Genomic DNA, 25651 nt, shown 5'->3' with positions numbered 1-25651 from the left:
GTGTCATAGAAGAGCTTGGTCTAAGAATGCAGTGAAGCACATTCTGATATACATGCATTCATTCTACTTGTACCTGGTTAGGACCTAGAATTTGGAAATAAAGCAGTTTTGGAGCTTGGATTTCCTTGCCAAATAGGAAAGAAATTCCTTAAAACCACACAGGTCACACTGAAAACTGACAATTTTGAGAAATCATTTTAGACTTTACCTAACCTGGAGAGATTCAGCACGAGACAGCATGACAATAGCCATAGCTACTGCTGCAAGCTCCTCTCAGACAGCATCTGGGAGGACTTCCCAGGACAGTTAATATCACATACATGAAAGAAAAACAACATAGCTTTTCATGCCAGTTTCATCAAAAGAACATGCAGTCTGGTTTGTCAGGATGAGTAATAGATTCTTTTAATCAGTAAAGTTTTCCAGCTCAGAATTCTCTGAAGTGCACCTGTAAGATCAAGGCAGCAAATTCACCTTCTCTAAGAACTGATGGAGCTATCTCTAAAGATAAAAGCCAGAAAATGAAACTGGCAAGTCAGAGCAAAATTCAAACGAAAGCTTATCCCAAGATTTGATTAAACAACCTGTTACAGAATAATATAATTAATGCTCTGCTCGTTTTCAAAAAAGGACATAGTTTTTCCCTCTCCTGTTGCTATCATCAGAAGCAGCTGAGAACTTTGGAAGCCTTCTAAAGGATCATTTTGCAGCTGTGTGTACAATCAACTGTGATTTTATATTTGAGAGGTATCAAAATTCTCATCATACAAGTACCAAATCTTCTTCCAACTCCTACTGTAAATGCAATTTTAGCTTTGTAAGGCATGACAGATCCAAAAAAAAAACAAACAATTTTTTCTGCCTGCCAGAATGAGGCTGTGAGTCATTATTGAGTTTCACACACACCAAATTTGAGTATATTTGGTGGAATAAGTCTGAAATAAAATCTGATGCTGGCTATTTTTTTGAAGACTCTTAACAGGCAGTCCTAACAGATGACAAATGGTTCTACTGTCCCAGTATCACACAAACTAAGCTCCATTCCTTTCAAAGATGAGCATGGTTATCTGACAGATACTTAAAGTCATTACACAGATATTCTACCTCAGGCAAACCACAAAACTCGCTTTTTCTTTCTGAGATGGCTCTTGCTTCCATCACAGAAGCATGCCCCAATGACCGTCCTTACAGGATACCTGCCATCACTACTCCCCATAAGCTGTACTTACTGTCAAGGCTATGAAAACTATTTGCTTGATCATTTGTGAAATGTATCCAACTAATATGATACAACATCCTCTAATTATAAGAGGAGTCCATTATAGGGAACTGGTCTCAGCTAATGCAGCTAGCTACAATACCTACCATGCAGAAGGCTCATCAAGGATGATACCGCATGCCACAGCAAGAAAACAATCAGGTCTTGAACTAGTGCCTCTGTACCAGCTCAGTCACGGAGTAAGAAAATGGGAAATACAGCAAAATCTCAGGGGCTAAATTCAGGACAAAATTAACAGTTGAGAAAGAAATTTTATTTCAAGCTTCTAAGGGGGTATTACAAACAATAGAGAATAAAAACATTAAAAACTATTTAAAAAGTAATTGTCCCTTTAAAATAAAGATTCAAGCAGGTTTAACAATGAAGTATGCTATTCAATGAAGTTTTAAAAAAAGATTTAAAAAGTACTGGTTTTGCTGTATTTGCTAATCCTTTATAAAAAAGCTGGGCATAAATACTTCGTGCATTCATATGCATTATATTTGGTGTTTCATATTATATAACTTGGTACAGTATTTAAGATATCACTGCAAAAGAGTTCAAACACAGTGCATTTATAAATAATGGAGTCATTATAAATTGCAAACATACCTTGCCATTTTCATTGTTACAAATTCAGTATCTCAGTGAAGGTAGGAATAAAGTAGCTACAACAATCAATATCTTGACTTTTTTTCTTTTTAATATAAAAATGCAGTTCTGGAAACCCACCCTCCTTCTTCCCCTTGCCCAAACATAATGCTTTACTTCTTAAAAATAAAAATAAAGTACTAATTCTATATACATCACATGTACCATACAAAAATGTATCCAAAGTTTCTATTGCTACCAAAGTGTTCTAAATTAAAAGTTACATAAATCCCCTCATTGGAAACAGAAGATTACAAGTTACCAAAAAAACCGAATTACACACAAACTATTGAGTTTTTATACAATTTCCAATACATTTTTCACCCAAACCAAGTTGTCTTCTCATGTGCCGTATAAAAATGCATATCAATATATTTGTCAATTTTATTTTTCATTATAAAGCAAATTAATACATTTTCTACAATAAATAAAACACAGGGAGGCACAAATATCAACAAAATTAAACCAATGGGAGATAAATGGGATACGGTTTTGAAAGAAATAATGTGCTTGCAGGCTTTAAGCCACGTTTGTTTAAAACAAAAACAATCAAGTTATTTTGGGCAACAATGGAGTGTTTTTGGTGATTTGCAAGTGATGTACATAGTATATTTTTTATGCCTTTCTCACAAAGTACCCTCCAAAATAATGCAACTTCCTTTCTTAAAATACATATTTGTAATTGTAAATTTACATCAATCTTAAATATGTGGTACTTTGTGCAAAGAGCAACGATTTACACAAACATTCAGAAGTCTTTTTCAGAAGCTACAGACCAAGGAAGAAATGATACAAAGCAGCACCATATTGTATATGATTTAGGCAAACATACATTGGATGCCATTTTGATATTAGGCTTGAAGATTCACTAAACACCTTCAGCTGGAAGATGGTGCTTAGGTAACTTAACCTCAGAAAGAAAGTAAAAAGCACAGAAACAAAAAACAACTCCCTCCCCAGCAAAATTAAAAAAGGAATTAAAGAGCTACTTCTAAAATCAGAATAAGTTAAGTGTTGAATATACATTTATGTACAATTATGAACACTATGAACAAGACATTTTAACAGGTTTAGTGGAAAATCCTCCAAACTACAACACGGTAAAATCATTAATCAATATGGCAATGGTGATTTAGGAGATTTACTCAACTATTTCAAGTTTGCAGAACTCAGTCACTGAACCAAGAATTAAGGGGTTGTATCTTCAGTACATTCTTTTAGACAAAGAGGTTCATTAGTAGAGTTCAAGTCTGTGTGGTATGTCTTACGCCTTGGTAGAATCTCTGTTAGTCAATATCACTGAAGTCACTGACTGGTTCTCCATGGACTCTACTTAGGTGATTCATAGCACGATCAAAAGCAATTCTTACTGCCTTTCGTATGCTTGAGTTACGTCCTTCCATCATTTTTAACTTGTCTATGGTCTCATCTATTCCAAGGGGAACCATTTTGGATTTGGGAAGCCACTGCCTGTAAGAAAGGGTAAAATAAGTATGTTAAATATGGAGTAAAAGAAAAAAAGTTTGTCCAGAAATGTCAGGGCTGCTATATTGCATTTTTGATATCACAGATCACCTTTTACCATCTTCAATAAAGTTATAAAATTCCTTTTAAAGATAGTACTTGCTTGCCTTAAGTATTTTAAGAACACGAGATATTAAGCCTCTTCCATAAAACAACTAATATACCGCAATTCAATGATAGTTAATGATTGCTATTAAGTGTGAACTGAAAAAAAATAGCATGAAATACTGATGCAGTTTAAGTACAGCAGAAGGATGTAACAATGAACAAAGCACAAGACTAACTTGACACAGTATTATGTTCATTCTGTCACTTCCATTATTACCAGGAATTTGCGATGATTAATGTTTGTCTTTTTGCCTTAAGACATCTCAATTTGGATTTATGATGAAAGCTGAACTGTCAAAGAAGTTCTGTTCAGTATACTTTTACCTGCATCATGAAATCCAACTAATTTTTAATTTAATGCAGAGTACTTTCCTGGTTTAAGCTCTGTGAATATCACTAATTATTGGGCATAGAGAAGTGATAATAAAAAAATCTCTGTACTCTATTCTTCTAGTTAAAGGAAAAGCTTTCTAAATGTTTAATCAAAAAGTATGAAGTAAATTTACTTCCATTTCCATAAATGTTTATTTTAACCCTATTTTCTTAAAAAAAAAAAAATTAGGTATACTAATGAGTATCTATTACAAGTATGTTATTGTAGCCTGCAATTGCAACCTTGCAAATGGCATAAACAGTGTTTCTGTTCAAAACCTTCAGTTTGGGAGTCCATTTGGAGGCAAACAAACTGCAAATGAGACGGTAAAGTCTGATATAAAACATGTCATTCAAAGAGTTTGCTCTTTTTTTACCCAATAAAACTGTCTCTTGAAATAATATTTTTTAGTAAAGCACTCTAAACTACAACCCTATTGTACTGAGCACACATGCTGAAAGCAAAATAACGTAAAGAGTCAGTACAAGGATACAGACAGAACAGTAAAGAACAGTAACATCAGCATGGTAACCAGCAGTCTAACCATATAAGTTTTGCTACAGATCAGAAGGAAGTTTTAAAGAAGGTATTTTTAACAGAAAGCTTGGCAATCCTTCAGATGCACGTGTCAAAGAAACAAATATGACTATTTGAAAAAGTAATCCATAGGTGATAGAAGCTGGTATCATGGACTGAAGATGACCCTGCAAGTGAATGAAAATCATACAAGTGGGTTCAGGAGTAAGAGAGACGAAACATGAGTTAAGATTGATGAGTGCAAAAATGGCCAAAATAGTGAGACTAAAAGAACCATTACCAAAAAAAGTAGTGGGAAGGGAAAAGGTAAAAGGGGCTGGAAGAGTATTTAGCCTTTCCTGTCCGTCTATGCTGGGTATTCATTAGAGACAGCTCTGCATAGCATTTGCAAGATTTAGAACCACCTACATATGGCAGTGAATCAGACAGGTTTAAGGTGCAGAGAACTCCCAAGATCAAGTAGCAAACACAGCAATCATTAAAAACATGGCTAGGGGAGAGCATGCATTACACTTGTGATACCAGCAAGAGAATAATGAGAAACAGAATACTAAATATCTTTAAGTTTGGATGATCTCCATGAACAAAGGGAGAAGAATGAAGAATCTCACGGAATCCTGCACAACTGAACAAGAAAGATCAGGAAAAAGTACTAATTAACAAAAAAATTGAAGAACAAGGCAAAGAATAGTGATTATGCCAAATGCCCTCTGCGGACAGAAAAGCAAACCTCAGGCAAGAAATTATTTAGGCATTAGAGTACTGGGATGGAGAGAGTCAGGGAAACAGCAGCATTACTAGACATTACATCAGCTAAAGAGGAAGATGGTTCTTTGAAGTTGTAAACAAATTCAAGAATAAAATTGAGATACAAAAAGATTTAAAGCTAGCTTAATCTGCGAGGAAACACAGAGAGAAGAGAGATTAAGAACACAGGAATGAAATATTTAATTTGATAAAGGGAAGTAAAGAGAGGTAGTTAATGAAAATCTTCAAAATCTGGAGGGGGAAAAAACTAACCCAATAAACCCAAACAAACACACTCAAAAACCAAAACAGCAGCAACAAAAAAGAAAAGCTAGCACAAGTTAAAGGATATTTTATTGTCTAAATTATCCCTTCAGGCTTCACACAGCATATTCCTGACAGTGAAAAAAATTGAAGAAGGAAAGGTTTCAAGAAAAAAATTAAAAAGGGTCAAGAACTTCAAATGAGAGTGTTAATAAAGGACTTTAGAGGTTAAGAATTTAAAGAAAATGCACTTGAGCAGACTGCGGGGAAAAAAAGTGGTGTCATTTGGGAAGTAGTGATGAATACTGATACAGATAAATACTTTTACCCTTAAAAAACCTGTTTAGCCAAAGAAGCAATTTTATTGGGTCAATAAGTGAAAACAGCTTGTGTATCAAACCAAAAGACTATTTAACAACTTATATTATTTTCTTCCAAACTGACCACAGAAAGGTACCTTTCATTAATTATGTACCTTGGTCCAAAACCATACTCAAATATGAAATTATTACTTTACAGTTGTTATTTCTGTAGGAAAGATATCCATGGAATGATAATGTCTCAATTCTTTCAGGACAAAGGTACAGGCTTTTAAAATTTTAAGTCACTACATCAAACAATACATTTCAATAACATACCAACTTCTTTTATTGTCAAAAAATAGCACTAAGAATAGTTTCTCATCAGATTTGGTCTGCATTTGTTCTCCAATTTTCAGTACATCCAGAGGTGGCACTGGTATAGTAACACCGTTGTGATGGCCAGCAACACGAGGCATCTTAGGGTCAATAATCTATGAAAGAGAATAAATGACAGTTCCTGATTTTTTAAACATCATTTATTTTAAGGAGATATTACAAATAGTTAAGGGGAAAATAATCATAAACTGAGCAGCTACTGCATATAAACTGGCTTTGTTTTACGCACATAACTTTTTCACATACACTGAACAAGCATACTGGAGGCACAGAGGTAGATTTAACTGAAAAACCTGTCTCTACAGCATTTTTCACCCATATTAGTTCTTCTTAAAGTCATTCTGAATTTCACATACTACAACGGACTGACAAGCAGGTTTCAGAATGAGGAAGTTGAACCAGGATTTTTAAAAGCCGTAACTGTTCTTAAATTTGGGCATTTGAATTTCAGGTACCTTAAAGAAACAAGCTATGTTAAGGTACAAATATTTGTTTCTGCAAAGTACAAGCCCTACACTCAAAAAAGGAGCAAAACACCCTTAAAAAGGGAAACATGCCCCGCCCCCCAAAAGATACCTGAAGTCACTTCTAAATATCTTGCATATCCAATTTAATAACTCAATTTTTAGCAAAACATAGAGTTACAGTCACAAATTCTTTCTAAACAAAGGTTAGGGGAGGGTGGAAGATGCCACTAACATTGAAGTAATAATCATGCTAATGAAAAAACTCCTTTGTAGGCAGATTACAGCATAATCAAGTGCTCAGCTTCCACCAAAGAGGAGCTATATTACTCCACATTTGTTCCACCCACCTCCTACTCTCTAAACTTCTTTTTTTCTATCATCCAAACTGGCACCAATCTTAAAACCACGGTAAACTGATTATGGGAATTAAAACAACAGAAAGCTAATACTGTGGAGAGTTTGTAGAAATCAGGAGAACTTTCTTCTCTTGACTGAGCTTTAATTCCCTGATCAACTCATCACACACTCAAGAGAAACACCAGTGCTGACATAAAGGAGTAGGCAGAAAAGGAGACCTTCAGTCATGATCAACTAAAATCTAATACTAAAGTGCTAACACCATTCAAGAAACAACCAAATCATTAAATTTTCAGCATGACCCAAGAGTGTTTGAGTCACCCACTGAGAGGACTTAAGTGCTCCAAATCTCACCTCCACAAGTTTTAACCTGACTCTGTACATTTCCTGATGTTCCCAGCACACACACATTAAAAGTTGTAACTGTCCAGTCTATTAGAGAAATCATGCCAGTGTATGCACTGTTTCTGTAACTCCAAACACCTGAAGCCAAACACTTTATCAACATTTAACCACAAGCTTTAATGTAACTCTATTTCTCCTAAAATAACACAGGCACAACAGCTTTCGGTTTCCAGCATGACATTCACAACTGGATACAATAATTCAATTTATTCCAAAGATAACAAGCTTTCTGTTTCTTTAATGAACTACAAAATCAGAGTATTCCTATACTCATTTTGCAACAGAAAATATCTTACAGCTCCAACACCAACAAGATGTCTGTCAAATGCTTATTCAGTAGACACTTTAAAACAGTAATATATACTGCAGAAACAAACAACGTGTGCTACTTTTGGCTGGAGTTAATTTTCTTCATAGTGGCTGGTACGGGTCTCTTGTTTTGGATCTGTGCTGTAAACAGTGTTGATAACACAAGAATGTTTTCGTTGCTGCTGAGCAATGCCTACACAAAGCCAAGACCTCTTCTGCTCCTCACACCGGCCCTCCCATGAGCAGGCTGGGGGTGCACAAGGAGCTGGGAAGGGACACCACCAGGACAGCTGACCCCAACTGACCAAAAGGATATCCCACACCATATGGTGTCATGCTCAGCATATAAAGCTGGGGGACAAGAAGGAAGGATAGGACATTGGGAGTGATGGTGTTTTTCTTCCCAAGTAACCATTATGTGTGATGGAGCCCTGCTGTCCTGGAGATGGCTGAACACCTGCCATGGGAAGTGGTGAATGAATGCCTTGTTTTGCTTTGCTTGTGCACACAGCTTTTGCTTTATCTGTTAAATTGTCTTTGTCTTAACACATGAGTTTCCTCACTTCTACACTTCCAATTCTCTCCAGCATCCCACCAAGGGAGGGAGTGAACAAGCGCCTGTGTGAGGCTTAGCTGCTGACTAGGGTTAAACCACAACAGGCATCATGCATCTCAGATGATGGGTAGGGAAGTAATTATTGACTCAACATCTCATATTGCAACAATTTTATAAATTATGCACAGCTAAGAGGGCAGAATAATCTACCTTTATTCAACCTGAATGGGAATTTATCAACCGGCTTAAGTTCACACATCACTGTTTCCAGACCAGAAATAGTATCACTAGTGTACTGATGAGAAGCAGTGTACTTACCAGAGCTGGGTAAGAGGGATATCCACTGCATTTGGCCCATACTACTTTGAGAGGCTCAAGAACAGATGTTGCAGCATCAGTTGAAATCCACATACTGCTATGCCCAACTTCTAAGAACAAATAATAATTAAATATATTAAAATGTTAAAGAATGAAACCTCTGACCAATCTTCTGCACTTGATCATTAGAATCCAAATATCAACATCACTTTCCATGCACATATAAAATAGCAATAAAAAGAAGATACATTCAAAATAGCTCTTTAAATGATACTAATACTTTAATCCAAGCCTAAAGATAAAGAACTAAGTTTTCAGACACTTCTGGAAACAGCGTATCTTAAACCACCTTAATTTTCAGAAAGCCAGTGTTTGCCAAATTCTAATAATCATTTCCCTTTGAAAAAAGCTCAAAAGAAAACATAAAGTTGCAGTACTTCAAACAACCAGTGTCTTTTGAAACTATAATGACAATCCTGTCAAAGCCGTGATGGTACTGAAGATTCAAGTTGCATAGTGTGTTTCCAAAGTGTTGGATGCCATTAACAGGACTAGCACCTGGTAACTTACAATGCCTGTCTGGTATACCTTTCTACTCTTATGCAGAAGTTCCATTCTGCATTTTAATTTTTATTCATTTATTTATATTTAATTGGCCTGTCTCTTTGCCCAGCCCTTTCCTGCAGCAAAGTTAGAAAGACAAACAGGGTGGCAAGGAATCAGCTGCTGGTTTCTTCATTAGAATAGTTATGGTTGGAAAGGACCTTCTCAGGAGGCAACAGAAAACTGAGTGTATATTACTTCTTGCTTCTACCAGAATCCTCCATTTTCTTCTCCGTTATCACCACTGGACTGAAGCATGAGAGAGGTTGAAGACTTTCAGTCAACCGGAACTGCAATTGGCCTCTACACACATAGTGATATGGTCAAGAGATTGGGTGGAAGACAGCAAGTTATCCCCTCAAGATGTAACTGGGGTGGAAAAAGTAGGAAGAAGGCACAGAAGTTCACAGGCTGTAAAGATGAGGTGACACTCCTTGTATAGGGAAACGTGGTACTGAGATACAGTTCAAAGGTGGCAGTCGCAGGTTTTTTTTTTTTAGCAATAAGGCAATACTTGATAGAAGTAGCTCTCTACTTGTCAAAATATGATTTCTTCCTCAATTCTTCCCCATCTGCTCCTATTTAAAATGGGCAATGCTTATTTACAGTGAAATGGGGCATGCAGGTAAGTTCTGCCTCAACATCACAAAAAAAAAGGTACACGAAAAAAAGTGGTTTCAGACCTTTTAAGAGCAGAAATAGCAAGGAAAAGGTGCTTTAGGTGATTATAAAAAAAAGATCAGTCATTCTCCATAATACATATTCTAGGACAATTCTGAGCCACAGGCTAAATCAATTCAATTACAATTTATTTTTGATCTATAATCATGGATTGGTTTTGGCTGGAATAGAGATAATTTTCTTCACAGTAGCTAGTATGGGGCTGTGTTGTTAAATATCATCTGCTCTTCCTTATAGGTGGCTACAGAATGTACCTGAGAACAGAATTAAGAGAGATCAAGAATTCTGAAAACAACAGGTATAGGAATTCTAAGTGGAAAGTACTAAATGTAAGAATACCCAGGACAGAAAGTAGAAAAGGTAAAGTCCTGTGTAAGAGATTACCATACAGATAATAAAGATCCTAAAAGTGAGAGTAATAAAACAGTAGCTGAAAACAGATTAGCTGCAAGAAAGAAAAACAAAACTGATCATTTGGGGTCGAAAGAACAGACTAAAGCAAACAGAGTCAGACAAAACCACTAGAAACACACAGAAGAGTCCTTGAACAAGGAACACCCAGCATGGCGGGTGAAGGGTTGTAAGGTCAGAAACTAAAGACAGGCCTGCTACATGCTAGACGCTACAAGGCTGACACCTAACTTCAGCGTGGGAGCATTGCAATACACAAAGACAGTTCCACTTATGGAAGAGACGACCTACTTAAGTCCTATCATGCAATTAAAATACCAAAACAGGTGGAAAACATACCAACAGAATGTAGTTATTTCCCTAAAATGTGGTAACTTACTATCCTCTACATTGCTAGAAATTTACACTACTTTCCAATTTCAACTTTTCCTGAATCAAAGCACACTATGTCTTACCTGTCTGTCAACACATTTATGCAGAACAGTATCTGAAGACTAAACCTTACACCAAACATTCTAATAAAGAAAATTATTGAGAGAACCATGAACAGTACTTCAGGTAAGATTTTGCTTGTATTACTAAAGGAGCTTGATCACTTTAAATGCCACTTATTAATAATAAAAATAATAAAAAAAACAGGTACTATTTTTCCTTCAAAATCTTTAAAGAGTCAAAAGCAGAAATCAGTAATTTCTGGCAATGCTATCAACACCACTTTCAGAATGCTCAATGTACTTCACCAGCAAAAATCAGAATGTTGGAATCTGTCAAATAAATGGACAGAATTATTATTATACAATATTACAAAGAATACAGTTATTTATAGTTACCAGCTGCAATTCTTGCTGCTTTGGCATAGTTTCCATTTTCAATGCATGATATTAATTCACTTCGGTCTTCCAGTGTGTGCCTTCGGATAAGTGCAGGTTTACCTTTACCACACTTTGGTAGGCTGAAACTACAAAAGTATTACTATTAAAACTATTACTTGATAATTAACATGGCTCACTATAACTCAAGACTTTGAAGAAGCATTAAAAATCCATCAATACATAGTAAAATCCCAGCAGCAAGCTGTAACAAATGTTATGTAACAAAACCAACATAAAAGCCACAATCCCAGATTATTTTCATACACAGAATTGCCTGGTTAACAGCAAAAGACAAACAGTATGCAACTGCACCTCAGCTGCTGTACAGGTTATACATGCACAAGTAAGATAAGCTGTTTTGTCTCTAGTGTTGAGAGTGGATACTGGCCAAATGAAAACATATTCCCTTTGCTTGGAGCAAACAGTTCCGCTATATAGGAAACGTGACTATTTTCTCTTTCATTTTTCACTACAAATTCATGTCTTTCAATTGTAGAGTACCTATACATAAAACTGGAAATGTTATATGCACACTTGAGTTTTCTCTAAGACATCACAGAATCTGAACAGAAATCAATCTACTAGATCAGATCCTCAATGTACCACATTTATAAGAGATACAGTATTAAATTTTCTTTGTTTCTGAAAGCCTGTTTAACATGAGTGAGCTAACACCCTTAAACAATTCAATACCAATCTTGAACACATGAATAAACCCTTCCTTTTCCCCCCTGCCTAACAGATTGACCCTGTACTCCTGTTATGTCCCATTCCTCATAGCCCAGGACTAGAGATCGTTACTACCTTTCATGCACAGATCAGTGTGCTTTTGGAAGATATGGATATCATCATTGGTGATGGAGAAAAATTTCATCAGTGGTGGCAGAGGTGACCATTTTGACAGTTCTGTCTTTACCAACAGACTTCACAGAGAGAGTCAATAGTTGGTATACAGCTACTATCACCACTGCAGTAAATAGCCAGTATTCCAAACCAGAGACTGATAAACTGCAGTTCCACAGCTATTGAATCTACATTCCCTATGTACAAGACTCTGCTTTGGAAATTGATTCTCACCTCCCCTCACTGAAATAAACACACCTATTTTCAGTGATTGGGATTAGGAAGGTAAAACAAGACACTATATGCACAAACATGTATGTATCTATACAGAGCAAGAGAAGAGCAGTCAAGTATAAAGTGTTAACTGCCTAAATCTGCAATAAGGGGAGTTCAACAGAAGAATCCCAGAAAGCCTGAAAGGTGCCTCAGATTTGACACACAACTGAGAAAATGGACATGTACTCCTTTTTTCTAAGATTTATGCAATCCTCCAATGTGGGTCACAAGCAGTACAGAAAACTGGTATTTTCAATCTCAAATAGTATTTTGAATTTACAGTTTTACCTTGAGTTACACAAAAGACTGTTACTAGATGAAATACTAGATTCTGATGCACAGCGGCGACGAGGTTCAACTTTTCTTCCAGGAGTATCATCTAATGCTCTCTCTTTACTTCCATCTCCAAAACCATTTGACAGACCTACAGTGTAACACAAAAATAAACTGCATCAAACTAGAAACCACACTATTTTCATTAAAACTTTTCTGTATTCACACATTGCATCATTATTGTTCTATACTTCAAGAATTTCGATGTGAAGAAATAACATAAGCATTCACCAAACATTTCATTTCAGAACACAGTATTATAAATAGGAGGTTCCTGTAATCCAGGTTTTAAAGACAGGATGAAAATAGGTAAAATTAAAAGAGTGAAATCATAATATGTGAAATGCCAAATTGAGTACCAAATTAGTGTCTGTATGTCACGTTTCCAACTACTGAGATAGGCTGCAGAAGCTGAGTAGAAATAAAAACCAAAACCCAAGGGGAAAAAAAGTTACAAACCAGTCAGATTTACCAAGTCAAGACCAGACTGCTTTGAATACAATGCTACAACCATAATAAGTCAAGAAATACTGAAAATCCATTTCAAACACTGGAAGTAAAGAGTGGTAGGGATTCCCTCCTGATGCTATGTACTTCTTGGAAGTCCTTCAATTTTTGCAAATTCAAACTGACATTACGTCTTTTTTCCTGTGATTAACAACCAATAATGTGTACATTACTATTTTTGACTATCCTTCCCCGGCACAAGCTTAGGTACATCCAAGGCTACTGTATTTTAGTTTCATAGTTGTAATGAAAACGTAAAAATAAGGCTTTTATAATTACAAGATACAGATTTCATGGGCTGCCACCAATCCTGCTCTGGGCTTGCAAATTCACAGACAGTACAGTTCTTAAGCTATTTCCATATCTGGTTAAAGAGACATATTAAGAGGTTTAAGATCACATTCTGAAGACTTTCCAAGGAGGAGAAGAAGAAGTGTGGACATCAGAATTGAAAAAAAAGAAAGAATCCAACACAGACTTGAGAGTATTAACAGAAATGAACTGTAATAAAGGCAACGGCAGTAGCCTGCAGTCAGCTATTGCAAGCTGTGGACTGCAAAGAGGACAAAATTTTAAGAAGAATTCTCAGCACATTTGTTTCCTTATAACAAGTAAGTTTTTACTTAAGGCTATGACCAGCAGCATGCTATTAGAGTACTGGAATAAAGAGCAACCCATCCCAGATACCCTATTATCAGAGTCTTAAAGGTCATAATGATCACTGTTCATTCAGACACAGTCAAGTGAGCTTATGTAACTTCATGTGTCTTTCCGTAGGGCATTATATTATAAAACAATTATGGCAGAACTCCCTTTATTAAGTTCTAATTCTTCCAGTCTGTCTGCTAGGAAGACCTCCGCAAAGAACACTGACAACTAAGCAACATGAGCTTAGCAAGTTAATTTGTATGATCTAGGCATATTTCAGGGCTTTTCCATACAGTGATTCAAGGGATTTCCCACTAACACCTTAGGAGATCTTCCACTTGGTTTATGAACGCAGTATTAGATTTTTAAGAGAAAAGGGAGAAACTATACAACAGTCTGAAAGATTTACAGAGAAGCACTCTCTTTTACTGTCATTTAGCTGACACTGAAAACATTTATTTGTCTGATTTGTAACTCCTGTATTTGCTTTTCATTTCCTATGCAAGAAAGAAAATGATAAAGCTAGCTTTGTCTTGAGTGTTCAAACCTCCAACTACGTGGTATTGATTAATCTTGTTCTCATTCTCAGCAAGTCAGTACAAATAGCTGTAGATTGAGGAGTTCAGCCCTAGACTATGCTGAAAGACTGTCAGAACAGATTTTGCTTTCTGAGAAAGCTTAAATTCACCTACAAACTATCACAGTACACTTCATAACACATCTGAAATGAAAAGCTGAAAAAAACATTCTGCTAATATAAAAAGAAATCTCCTGGGTCTCTGCAAATAACTATTTCTTATTCTCAGATAGCCTGTCAGACCTATTTTTCAAGTGAGGTGTAGAAACTGCTCTGTTTTCAGCCTGATACAGGCCAGAGACACGTTACTCAAGTTTCCATTCGGCTCTTAGCTAATATAAATCAACTATCAGCAGAAACAACTTACATCAGAGATTAAATTTTAAAGACAGATCAAACAATTACTGCTACCAGAACGAGAGCACAGTACATGTTTCCAAAGGACTGAGGAAGTAGAAAGAAATACCTGTTCATTCTTGTAAGAGGATGTATAAAAAGCCATAGGTATGCCAAATATGACATGGGTACATGTCTCTATGTACACTGCTCTGTATGTATATCCAGAGGAAAATAAATAAATTTAAGGACTAGCTTCACACTTTGATTGCTTCTATCAGTTTGACTGTGCTGCTGCTGAAAAGGACATTCTGGCATTCTCAGACCCCTGCAATGGTTTCTTCTCGTCCTCACCATGTCAGTACTAAGAAATATGTATTCATGGGAATTAACTAGTTTTCAGCAATGCACTGGGAAATGCAACCATGTGGTTGCTTTGATTGCTGATGTTGAGGAACAAGTGATGCAACAGAAACATGCAACTATAGCAATGGAGACGCTACTCTCCAGTGGTAATCCAGTCTTACATTAGTTTAAAAATAACTTATGAGTGTAATTATTTCACTAATGTAGGATTTTAAGATTACAGTAAGCAAAGTTTTTTCAGTCTGTAAAATGGTTACTAACAGTGGTGTCCTGGTTTTGGCTGGGATAGTTAATTTTCCTTCCAGAAACTACTGCAGTGCTATGTTTTGGATTTAGTACAGAAATAATGTCAATCTCACATCAATGTTTTAGTTGTTACTAAGTAATGCTTACCCTAAATTAAGACTTCTGAATCTCTCATGCTCTGCCAGTAAGGAGGAGCGTAAGAAGCTAGGAGAAAGAGGAGACAGGACACCTGATGCAAAGTAGTCAAAGGGGCATCCCATACCACAGCACATCATGACCACTGTACAAACCGCTGAGAGCTATCTGGGAGCCACAGACAGCTGCCTGGGGACAGGCTGGGCATCAGTCAATGGGTGGCAGACCACTGTACTGTGAATTACTTGTCTTTCTTGGGTTTTATTCCTCTCTGTTATCTCCCCTTTCACACAATTATTATCATATTTTACTTAATTTCAACTATTAAACCGTTCTTACCTCAAGCCACAGGTTTTACCTTTTTCTGATTCTCCTCCATATCCCACAGGGGGAGAAAGGTGGGCCAGTGGCTGCATGGTACTTAAGTTGTCAGCTGGAGTTAAACCATGATAAATGGGGTTAAAAATCCCCAACTTTTCTGACAAATAAGGAATATTAAAATGAAAAAGGATTTAGAGCTGCTCAGACACATTTCTCTCTTGCTTGTGGAATTATGAAAAACAAAGAACATGCAGGCTGACCAGCAGGAGTAATTTTTGTCAACAGCAAGCCCTGAATAACATGAGCTTATGCAATGCACGTGACTCAAGTTTATACAGTCCATTTTTCAGAAATTATAAGCAACAGGCACTATTTTAAGAAAGAAAGATCTCAATGCTTATTTTAAGCAAAACACACTCATATCCACTCACAGATGCAACAGCTCCCAAGTAACCACACAATGAAATACAAGTGCTTTATGTCATCACCAATGTGCAAAAAAAGAAAAACCCAAATATATTACACTTATATGCTAGAACTGGCAATTTGTTTTTTGGTTTTTTAGATCATTAAAAACCTCTTCTTCCCATGAATCACGAAACACCAAATCTCCTGTAGCTACTTGAATAAATGAGATTAAAGAAGACCTCCATGTGCTTTACAGAATTTGCATTTTATTGTCTCAGAAGTTATTACTATTAAGGTCAAACAAAGAAAATCTGTATTAGAACTAACTCATCCTGGTTTTGCAGACTAGTAGCCTGGGTAAGCTTGCAACAAACCTCTATGAGCCATATCCATTTTCCAAAAGCTCATGATTTTTATATCTAATGAGCTTTCATTGCAGTTGTGAGAGAAACTTTATTAGGCCAAGTACAGAATTTCTTACACATACACAAAATCCTTGACTGAGAACAACTTCCATCAAAAAAACAACCCCAAACATCAAACTTTTTCATTGTTTCAAATAGCAGTCTGCTATCAATCTTAAATGCAGGGTTACTGCCATTTCCAATCTTCGGCTCTAGACTGCAATTTACATAGCAAGTTTCCTGCCATATCAATCATGGAATATAACACACATAACCATTTTAAAAATAAAGAAACACTAACAAACCCCTGTAAACTTAGGAAAAAAAGTACATCAAAGATGATCACCTTGATGCCTTCTCACAGGTTTCTCACTGCCCTGAAAACAGTATTTACTGGGGAAAGTTTCAACTTTTTCTCAACAGAATCAGTTTGTTCTTAAACTGCAATTAGAACTTTCACTGATTCCCTACCAAGCCAGTTAGAATCTTGTTGCCCACAGCAAATTAAAGAAAACAGGAAAAGGAAGAAAGACAGCAGAAGTTTGGGAAAAAAATGACTGAGGAACAAAACTCAGGACAGTCCAAGGAGCAGCGTGCCCCATGAAAACATAAAATGCTGCCACAGAACACAGAATTGTGCACTGCAGACTGTAACTGCATCTTGCAGTTCTGCTGAAACAAAAAATAAAGCACAACTGTGTAAAACTATTCTAAAGCAATTAAAACTTTATTATGTGTAGCTTGATGTAAAACTAAGTACATCCAAATGTCAGATGAAGTGATATATTAAAACCACAGCTGAAGAGCTGAGAAGTAATGAAAACCCTTATATAATTTCAACCACTAGAAAAGTGGGAGCATTCAAAAATGACTGCACACAGCACACCAGCACTCACATAACACTGTTTAGGTTTATTTTTCCAAGCAAGGACTAACCAAGTCTGGCTTACCCAGCACCAGTGACATTAGTCTTCATTAAAATATATATATATATATATATATGTATATATAAAAAATGAAATTTCTTAGAACTACATAAATGCATAAAAATAGTTGAAACATTTTTTTGTACGCTTCTCCAAGGAAGATTAAACTGCTTTTTGGGGAAGGGAAGAGGATGTAGATGGAACATTCTTTACTAATTTGCTCTCACAGAGCAAGCTCTGGGAATAAGAACACTGGGACTGGTAAAAATCTGCGACCAATTTGTCACATATACTACAATATGTATAACTTCATAACTTACGGAAATAGGGCAATATATTGAATGAAGAGCATAGTTTCATATATGTCAAAGACTTCCTCCAACAGTGTTCATATTTTTTTGTTTTGTTTTAAGGATGGCTGGTGTCTCCAACATGATCCAAAATAATTACTTCAAATGTAATTGTCTTTCTGCGCTCCAAAATGATCATTTAATTGAATTCCACTCCATGTTGAGGATAACAGAAAATAATTAGGATCCAAAGAGATAAATACCCAGCATGATATTAGTTAATATGAGAACCTGGAAGACAGTGAAAAAGCCATTAAGTCTCTCTGAAAGGAAACAGAGATTTCAAATCAATAAGCCATCCTTATAGCAGTGTCCAGTGACAGTAAGAACGACACAAGTGTTCCATGTATTCTAAACCTCGTACTCAGGAAGTTTCAAAAGCTGATTAAAAGTTTCACTGTGACTCAGCCCTCTTTCTTGAAAAGGAAAATACATGCAAGTCACTGAAAGTATAGAATACAACTTCCATGGGCACGATATGCATCAAGATCATGGTTTTGAAATGTATCTGAAAATCCCTCCAACAAGAGTAAGGAGGAGGATGACCCTAATTTAAGAGGACTTATATATATAGGTATGCACAGACAGGACAAAGGAATACTCTAAGGTAATAAATAATCAGAAGTAAATGTATTCTTAAATATGCAAACCTTTGAATGGGCATACTGCAGCAATAAAAAGGCACATGCAAAGTTTATAAAAAGTGAACCTTGGTGTAACCCTATAAATGTCTACTTCCAACAGTAAATTCTGGAGTGCAGTAAGAACATTAGACACAAACCTTTTCAGAATACACAGATGAATATCTGAGCACATAAAAGTTTATAGTTCTTAAAACAGTCTTCAATACGCAGACAAAACAGGAGGCAGTTAGTCACAAAGACATAAAAGTTTGGTGTGAAGAGCTCCTTTGGAAATAAAGTTTTTAAAGCCTGCTCAAAATGTGGTCATGGACAAGGATAGCAAAGAAAACAGCACGAGCCCACAACGTGGCACCTACACACTAAACAGCATCAGCTTTCAAGATACTAAAAAAAAAACCTTCATCTTTGTTTGTTCAAGTAACACATAATTAATGCAGTTTGGTGGCTCAAAAAATAGTCAGCTTGATATATTTCAACAGAATGCTTAAGAATTCACACTGTAACTATTAACTGTTCTTAAAAATCTGGGAATAAGAAGTGTCTCTGGCTAATGAGATAAGTCTGTTAAAACAGCTGAATCTGAATTGTACAACAGAAAGGAAAACCAATCAACATGAAATAGCTACAGCTTCCACAAGATAAGGAAAGTCTGCTCCAAAAAAAAGGATCACTGTATTCCGACAACTGTTCCGAGACATTTTAGAATATACAAGTGGGAGGCAACACCAGTGGAAGAGTTAGAAAATATTCCAGAAATATCTGAAGGGGAAAGAAGTACATACAAGCAGAAATATTTCTCAAAAAATCCCTACAAAAATCCCCACAACTTCTTCCAGAGCACCAGCTGTTCTGGTGGTACAGAAAAGACTGATTACAATAGCAGTATAGAAGAAATTGTCATTAAAAAGTGCAAGAACAAAACCTGAGGAATCTAAAACTAGCTTTACAAATTGAATTCTTCAGTCAGCCCTAGTTTGTATGGTTTATGACATGTAAACCACACACAGGTGATTGTAAAATACAAGACTGACATGCCTGCATCGAGATCAGTGGTGTCATTGAGGTTCCAAGGAATATAACTACTACAGAATGTCAGTAATACTTAGGACCATTTATTTCTAATTATCTTGTCAAAGACTACTGTTTTCCCAAAACATTTTTCCTAAACCATGCAGTGACACAAGCAGTGAAGATCCTTTAAAAGAATACTTTTACATTTTCCATTTGAAGATGTCTATTTTCTCACCCACCAAAACCTAATATAAATTGAAAGAAAACTTTATGAGTTATTAAAAACTTAAATCAGTAAAGACTTTTTGCTCTCAACTTACATAATGAAAAGGCATGATAATTATCTATTATTGCATCAAAACCCTAGTGCCAAGCAGTCTTTCAGAGCAGCCCAGCAGGCTCTACAAAGGCAGGCTACTCCATTTCCTAAAGAGAACTAATTTCTTTTTCTTAGTTTCCCTGTATTTGTGAGAACACACATACTGGGCATGGTATCTGAAAGAAAAGGAAACAGATAGAAAGGTGAACTTCAGAGCTCTTTCATATAAACACATCCGGCAATCCTACTCTCCGAAACAGGAAACAAATAATTTACCATTTGCCTTTTACAGCTATTTAGAAAAATTGTTTTTTTATTTGTGCCTCATTCTAGGACAGAGAATAGAAATGGAAACTGAAATTGCCAGCTGAAAGAAAGATTAAGGAGATCTACCACTGTCGAGATGACATTCAGGACAACACAGTAAAGGGCAAGTCCTTGAATTAGCAAGGACTGTAAATACAACTGCATTTTTTACCAAATTTTCCAGACCCTTCATACGATGAGAGATGTTTCATATGAGAGATTAAAACTTCAAATAATTCAGTATAAAAGATCCAGTTCTTACTACAGCCATGGAACAGCCTCCTTTTATGACAGCTTGCACTGTACTTAAGGAAGTGCACGATCTGACTCCTTTTAGTGACTGTAACATCACACTAAATATTCATACCAGCCTAGCAAAAATTAACAGTGCTTACAGTCTTAAGACTGTCTTCCTGGATTCAACAAAAAGAATTGCAAAGACAAAACAAGATGTTTCACTGCTCATGCAGTCAACCTGCCAGTGCTTGAAGTGTTGTCAAACGAAGATAATCAAGAGCTATTAAACACCAGCCTGGCTTTGCTACTTCTAGGCAGCACTGAGCACACTTAAAATAAGGCTGACTTTCATAGTCACATCTTCGTGGCTAATCAGATGAATCCGTAAGAGGGTTTGGTGAGGTTTTTTTCCCTTCAGACCTAAGATATTTATATCTTCAATAACAGCAACAAAAAAAGAATTAGTCCTTAGTATCTGCTTTTGTCTCCATTTTTTCCAATTACATGCTGTTAGAAAGTAATTTCTGAGTAAGAGCTCTATTATTATAGCTTTGAAGGCAGGAGAAAAGGGAAAAGGAAGAAAAAAGAAAAAAAAGGAGGAAAGGAAAATGAAAGCAAGGTTAGGATAGCATGACCTGAGAGTCCATGTGGCAGCATGACCAACAAACACTGTTTAGGCGGCAACAAAATAAAAGCAACTTCTTTCAAGTATTTTACCAATTCCTGGCTAATAGATGTTTCTTTATATGGGACACCTTAATGTTCATATTTCCTCTACGCAAACTGAAGAAACTATGTCTGGGTACTACAATGGAAAACACAGAAGAAAGCTATTGAATGTCCTGAAATATTGGACTGCACGTATGATACAGTAAAAGAACACATACTACCATAGTTATTTCTTATAGAGGACCTCCCTCTAAACATGTAACTACATAATCTATTCTCATCTACTCATAGCAGAATGAGCCCTACGTCACCTGTACTTTTGATTGTCAGGTTCAGTGCTTGCAGTTAGCATTGGAGTCACTGTATCATTTTTACAATCATTCACCTCTTAAATCAGATTGGTGGATGATTATGTGGGGGTGGTACTAGATGACCTTTAAAGATCCATTCCAACCCAAACTCTTTTATGACTCCATGATATTCTAAACAGGGCAAACATAAGGGTGATCTGATCAACCCTGGTTCCTTATGTACTGGATACAAGGGTCTTCATGATAGCTAAGCCTGTGAATTTGAAGGTAGGTCATCTACACTCAGTCCCAACACCACAACAAGGGTGTTCTTAATTCATAAGCATAGCATGGATCTCCTATTTCACTGCTTTTTTTAATACACTCAATAAATCCCACAGTTCTGTTTACCATATGTACCACACAGAAAAGTTAGTGATAAATGTCACAGATGAAACAAACAGGGGAATCTGACATTTTGTATTTTAGAAAGCCAAACCTGGGCCAAGAAATCAGCTAAGCATTCAAAAAAGTGAAATGCCAATGAAATGCCAGTAACAGGCTTCACAATTCCTACAGATTCCAGGATATGGTTGGCTTTCTGGGCTGCAAGTGCACACTGAAGCCGACTCATGTTCATTTTCTCATCAACCAACACCCTCAAGTCCTTGTCTGCAGGGCTGCTCTGAATCTCTTCTCTGCCCAGCCTGTAGCTGTGCCTGGGACTGCTCCCACCCAGGTGTAGGACCTTGCACTTAGCATGGTTAAACTCCATGATGTTGGCATCAGCCCACCTCACAAGCGTGTCAAGGTCCTTCTGGATGGCATTCCTTCCCTCTAGAGTATCAACAGAACCACACAGCTTGGTGTCATTAGCAAACTTGCTGAGGGCGCACTCAATCCCACTGTCCATGTCACCGACAAAGATGTTGAACGAGACCGGTCCCAACACCGATTCCTGAGGGACACCACTTGTTACTGGTCTCCGGCTGGACACTGAGCCATTGACCACGACATTTTGCGTGTGCCCATGAGTCAGTTCTTCAAGAATCATACATCAATCTCTGATGTGACCAAAATTTTCTCAGAAAAAACAACCTGTCTTCTTTTTGTAATTCCTAGATACCATATAATGCAAAAGAAAAGATGTGCTATATATGTAATAATGTAGTAGAACATTATAAAATTAGATTTTAAGGTTACATTACACTACTGCTTCATATGTTTTAAGCAAAAATTCATATATAAAGGGAGGTCAGAGTATTAAAGTGAACTGCTTTTGGTCCTCTAGAAGGTTAAAGTCATGTTGTGGCATAGTCCCTTATTTGGAAAAAAAAAAAAAAACCACCAAAACCCAAAGAACCCCACTCCCCCTCCACTGCAAAAAAAAAAAAAACAACCATTCCCCCCCCAGGAAAAAAAAAACCTCCAAAAATCAACCACCACCAAAACACGAAAACCAACCAACCAACCAAAAAAATCCCTAACCCCAAAACCAAACCCTAGTATTTCAATAACCAGTACCATACAGGATACCATACCTACAAAGTAGTGTGCCGATGTATCACATACGTGTATTTCTCTAAGCTTAACTGGCGAGCACATCAATCTCAAACGTAATTCAAGTGAGTATAATAAAAGGCAGTCTGTAAGAATAAAGAAGTACTGACAAACTAGGTATGCTTTAGTCTTCGAATTTCTTCAGATAAGAATACGTATGAGTGACATGAAAGGTGGAATCATTAAGAAGACTGAGTAAGGTGAGGGACAAATCAACCAGGCATCCTTGAGTAACAGCAAACCCCCACACTAGTTATGAATAGGTAAGGAAATAAAAAAGATGTGAGAGAGCAGCTCTTGACCACTTTGAAATTTCAATGCTTTGCCTATTAAGCAAAGTTATTTTTTCCCTATTCCATTAGAATTGACAATACTTAGCATTCATACAAGTTAAAGAAAACAGCAATAATAATTCATTGTCAGCTTCAGTGATTGCTCATGAAGCTGCTAACTCACAAGAACACACCTAAGAAGGCTGAAGCATGCCTTTTCCATCATGGTACTGCTTAGGAGGGAAAAGTGCATGTCTGCTGAATTATTCTGAATAAAACAATTTTTTTTACCAGCAGAATGAAATTAAAATTTTCTGAATATAACCAAATGGGAATAAATGTATTACTGTATACATAATTCAATTTATTTTTCTCACAATACAGATGTCTGCATGAACTGACACCAGCTTGCATAGGCAAAAGCAAAACAATTGGTTTTAAATCTTAGAAAGCGCTTGCCGTTTGTGCTGATTTCCTGCTGAATAGTAGCTCAAAATAGCTGCCAACTGCAAAACGCTTGAGCTCAAATTGCTTGAACAAGTCTGAAAATAACACGTAGAATAAAATCTCCAATGTGAAAGCAAGATGTCCGGCTGCAAATGGAAAAAGAACCATGGGAATAAGCTTGATAACCTGACACATCTGTATAAATCATATATGCCTAAACTCCCACAAATAACTAGAACACTTTCAGAAGAATGTAATTTGCCAAACCTTTCGATTCACGTACGGAGTGTCTTCTGAACAGACAAATACAAACACCCTGTATTACTTCTATATAAATTTAATTCTGTTCTCAACTGGTCTCAGGAAGAGGCTACAGAATTTTAATCAAAACAAATTTTTCAACTTATTGGATTTTATTCCTACATAATAGAGCCCCGCCCCCCCCGAAAAACAAAAGCCTAGAAATTCTAAAATGGGAAAATACTAAAATTAGAAGGAACTATCCATAAGTTTGGTTTGTTTTTCTGTTGTTTTTCTGAAGATAATAAAAAACATATTTGACCCACATATGCCAATCCCACAGACAGAAAAAGAACAAAATGACAGATTTTAAATGTATTCAGAAATCTGGTGGGTTTTGGGGGTTTTGTCAAAAAGTCAGGTTTCCTGTATAGTAAAACACTTTTTGCCCAAATAACCAATTCACACTGCTTAAGATAAAAAATTCAAGAAATTAGTACTAATTCCTGGTGTGATCTACCACAAAATGATTCACAGTGTGTGTGATAAAATGCAACATGTATACAAGTACAGAATGTGAGTCTAATGAAATCATCTAGGTAAAGACTCACAAATTGGAATTCCAAAGCTTTTTATATCATGAATGAAGAATAACTTATTTCTATCATCACGCTACGTTCACATGATACCTACTTAAGACCTAAAGTACCAGACTAAATTCACGTGCTCTTTCCAAGCTGTTAGGAAAAGGAATGGGAACTGGGGTTTTCCAATGAGGTGAAAGAAACTGAAAGTAATCAGCAAACTTACTGAGGGTACACTCAATCCCACTGTTCATGTCACTGACAAAGATGTTGAAAAAGATCAACCCCAACACTGACCATGCCCATGGCAGGGAGGTTGAAACTACATGATCTTAAGGTCCTTTCCAACCTGAACCATTCTATGATATGAAAGAAGACACCCCCCCCCCCCTCCGCCTTACCTATAATTTTCTTATGCTACGATACCAGCATTAGAATAATCTTCCTCCTCACATGATCATTACAAAACCCCAACCAAGCAAACAAAAAATAAACCAAACAAAAAACCCCAACCAAACAATATAACCCTAAGCCAACCACCCCACCACCTTCCAATTCAAACCACAAAAATCAGCACAAGCACCACAAACAGCTTTTGGACCACATTTTCACAATTTATCTTTCATTCAAAGACACAAAACCCCATATGCTCTTCCAACACTTGCAGATGGGTTATCAACACAACAGTGAAACAGTCAAAGATAATATAAAAGTCATAGCAATGTCCATGGATAATGTTAAGGAAACGTACTTAAGGAATTTCCTTATGCTGTTGTTTTTCCTCAAAGAGAATTTTATTCAAACTTCTCCAATAAACAGAACTATGGTTCACTAGTAAAAGGTGTAATTAATGTCTTCAGCTGTCCTACAGCAATGTACCAAGATAACCTTTTTTTTGTTTGGCTTTTTTTGGAGAAGTCTCATTAAGAGTATAATCTTACCATTATATAATTCAACTTTATTTAAAATGCACAGACTAAAAACCAAAGAAACACAAGAAATGTCATTATACTCTTGGAATTTAACACTTCCATAAAATACATTGGTATACAAAGCATCTTGTACACAGTCATCAATTTCATAACAAGAAAATATGCTTGGAGTAACACTACAGCAAAATGAAGTCAGGCACGGAACAAGTTATTTTCCATGTTCCTCCTTACAAGAGTTCTAGTTTTGGCAACATATATGAAGTTTCCATGTAACTTAACAGGGCATTTCCAAAAAGCAGCTGATTCACCTTTCCTACTGGTTTTA

General features: G+C 36.4%; 1 protein-coding gene across 6 annotated transcripts in view; it reads right to left on the bottom strand.

Annotated features, from left to right (window-relative positions):
• Positions 1-1510: 1510 nt before the first annotated feature.
• BRD1 (bromodomain containing 1) overlaps positions 1511-25651 on the bottom strand; it is a 64351-nt gene continuing 40210 nt past the window's right edge. For 4 of the 6 annotated variants that reach the window (XM_005150044.4, XM_034063175.1, XM_034063177.1 and 1 more), the window contains 5 exons: positions 12547-12682; positions 11098-11225; positions 8573-8682; positions 6101-6255; positions 1511-3379 (listed from right to left, as the gene is read on the bottom strand). In XM_005150044.4, the coding sequence (XP_005150101.1) occupies positions 3196-3379; positions 6101-6255; positions 8573-8682; positions 11098-11225; positions 12547-12682 (713 nt within the window). In that variant the 3' untranslated portion in view covers positions 1511-3195. Of the gene's footprint in view, positions 3380-6100; positions 6256-8572; positions 8683-11097; positions 11226-12546; positions 12683-17835; positions 18047-25651 lie in introns of those variants that run through there. The other 2 variants (XM_034063176.1, XM_034063179.1) reach the window with 2 other exon arrangements.

This window comes from Melopsittacus undulatus, chromosome 5 (genome assembly GCF_012275295.1).
Source record: "Melopsittacus undulatus isolate bMelUnd1 chromosome 5, bMelUnd1.mat.Z, whole genome shotgun sequence".
Taxonomy (NCBI): domain Eukaryota; kingdom Metazoa; phylum Chordata; class Aves; order Psittaciformes; family Psittaculidae; genus Melopsittacus; species Melopsittacus undulatus.
The sequence above is the reverse complement of the archived record's forward strand: the minus strand, read 5'-3'. Positions and strand labels throughout refer to the sequence as shown.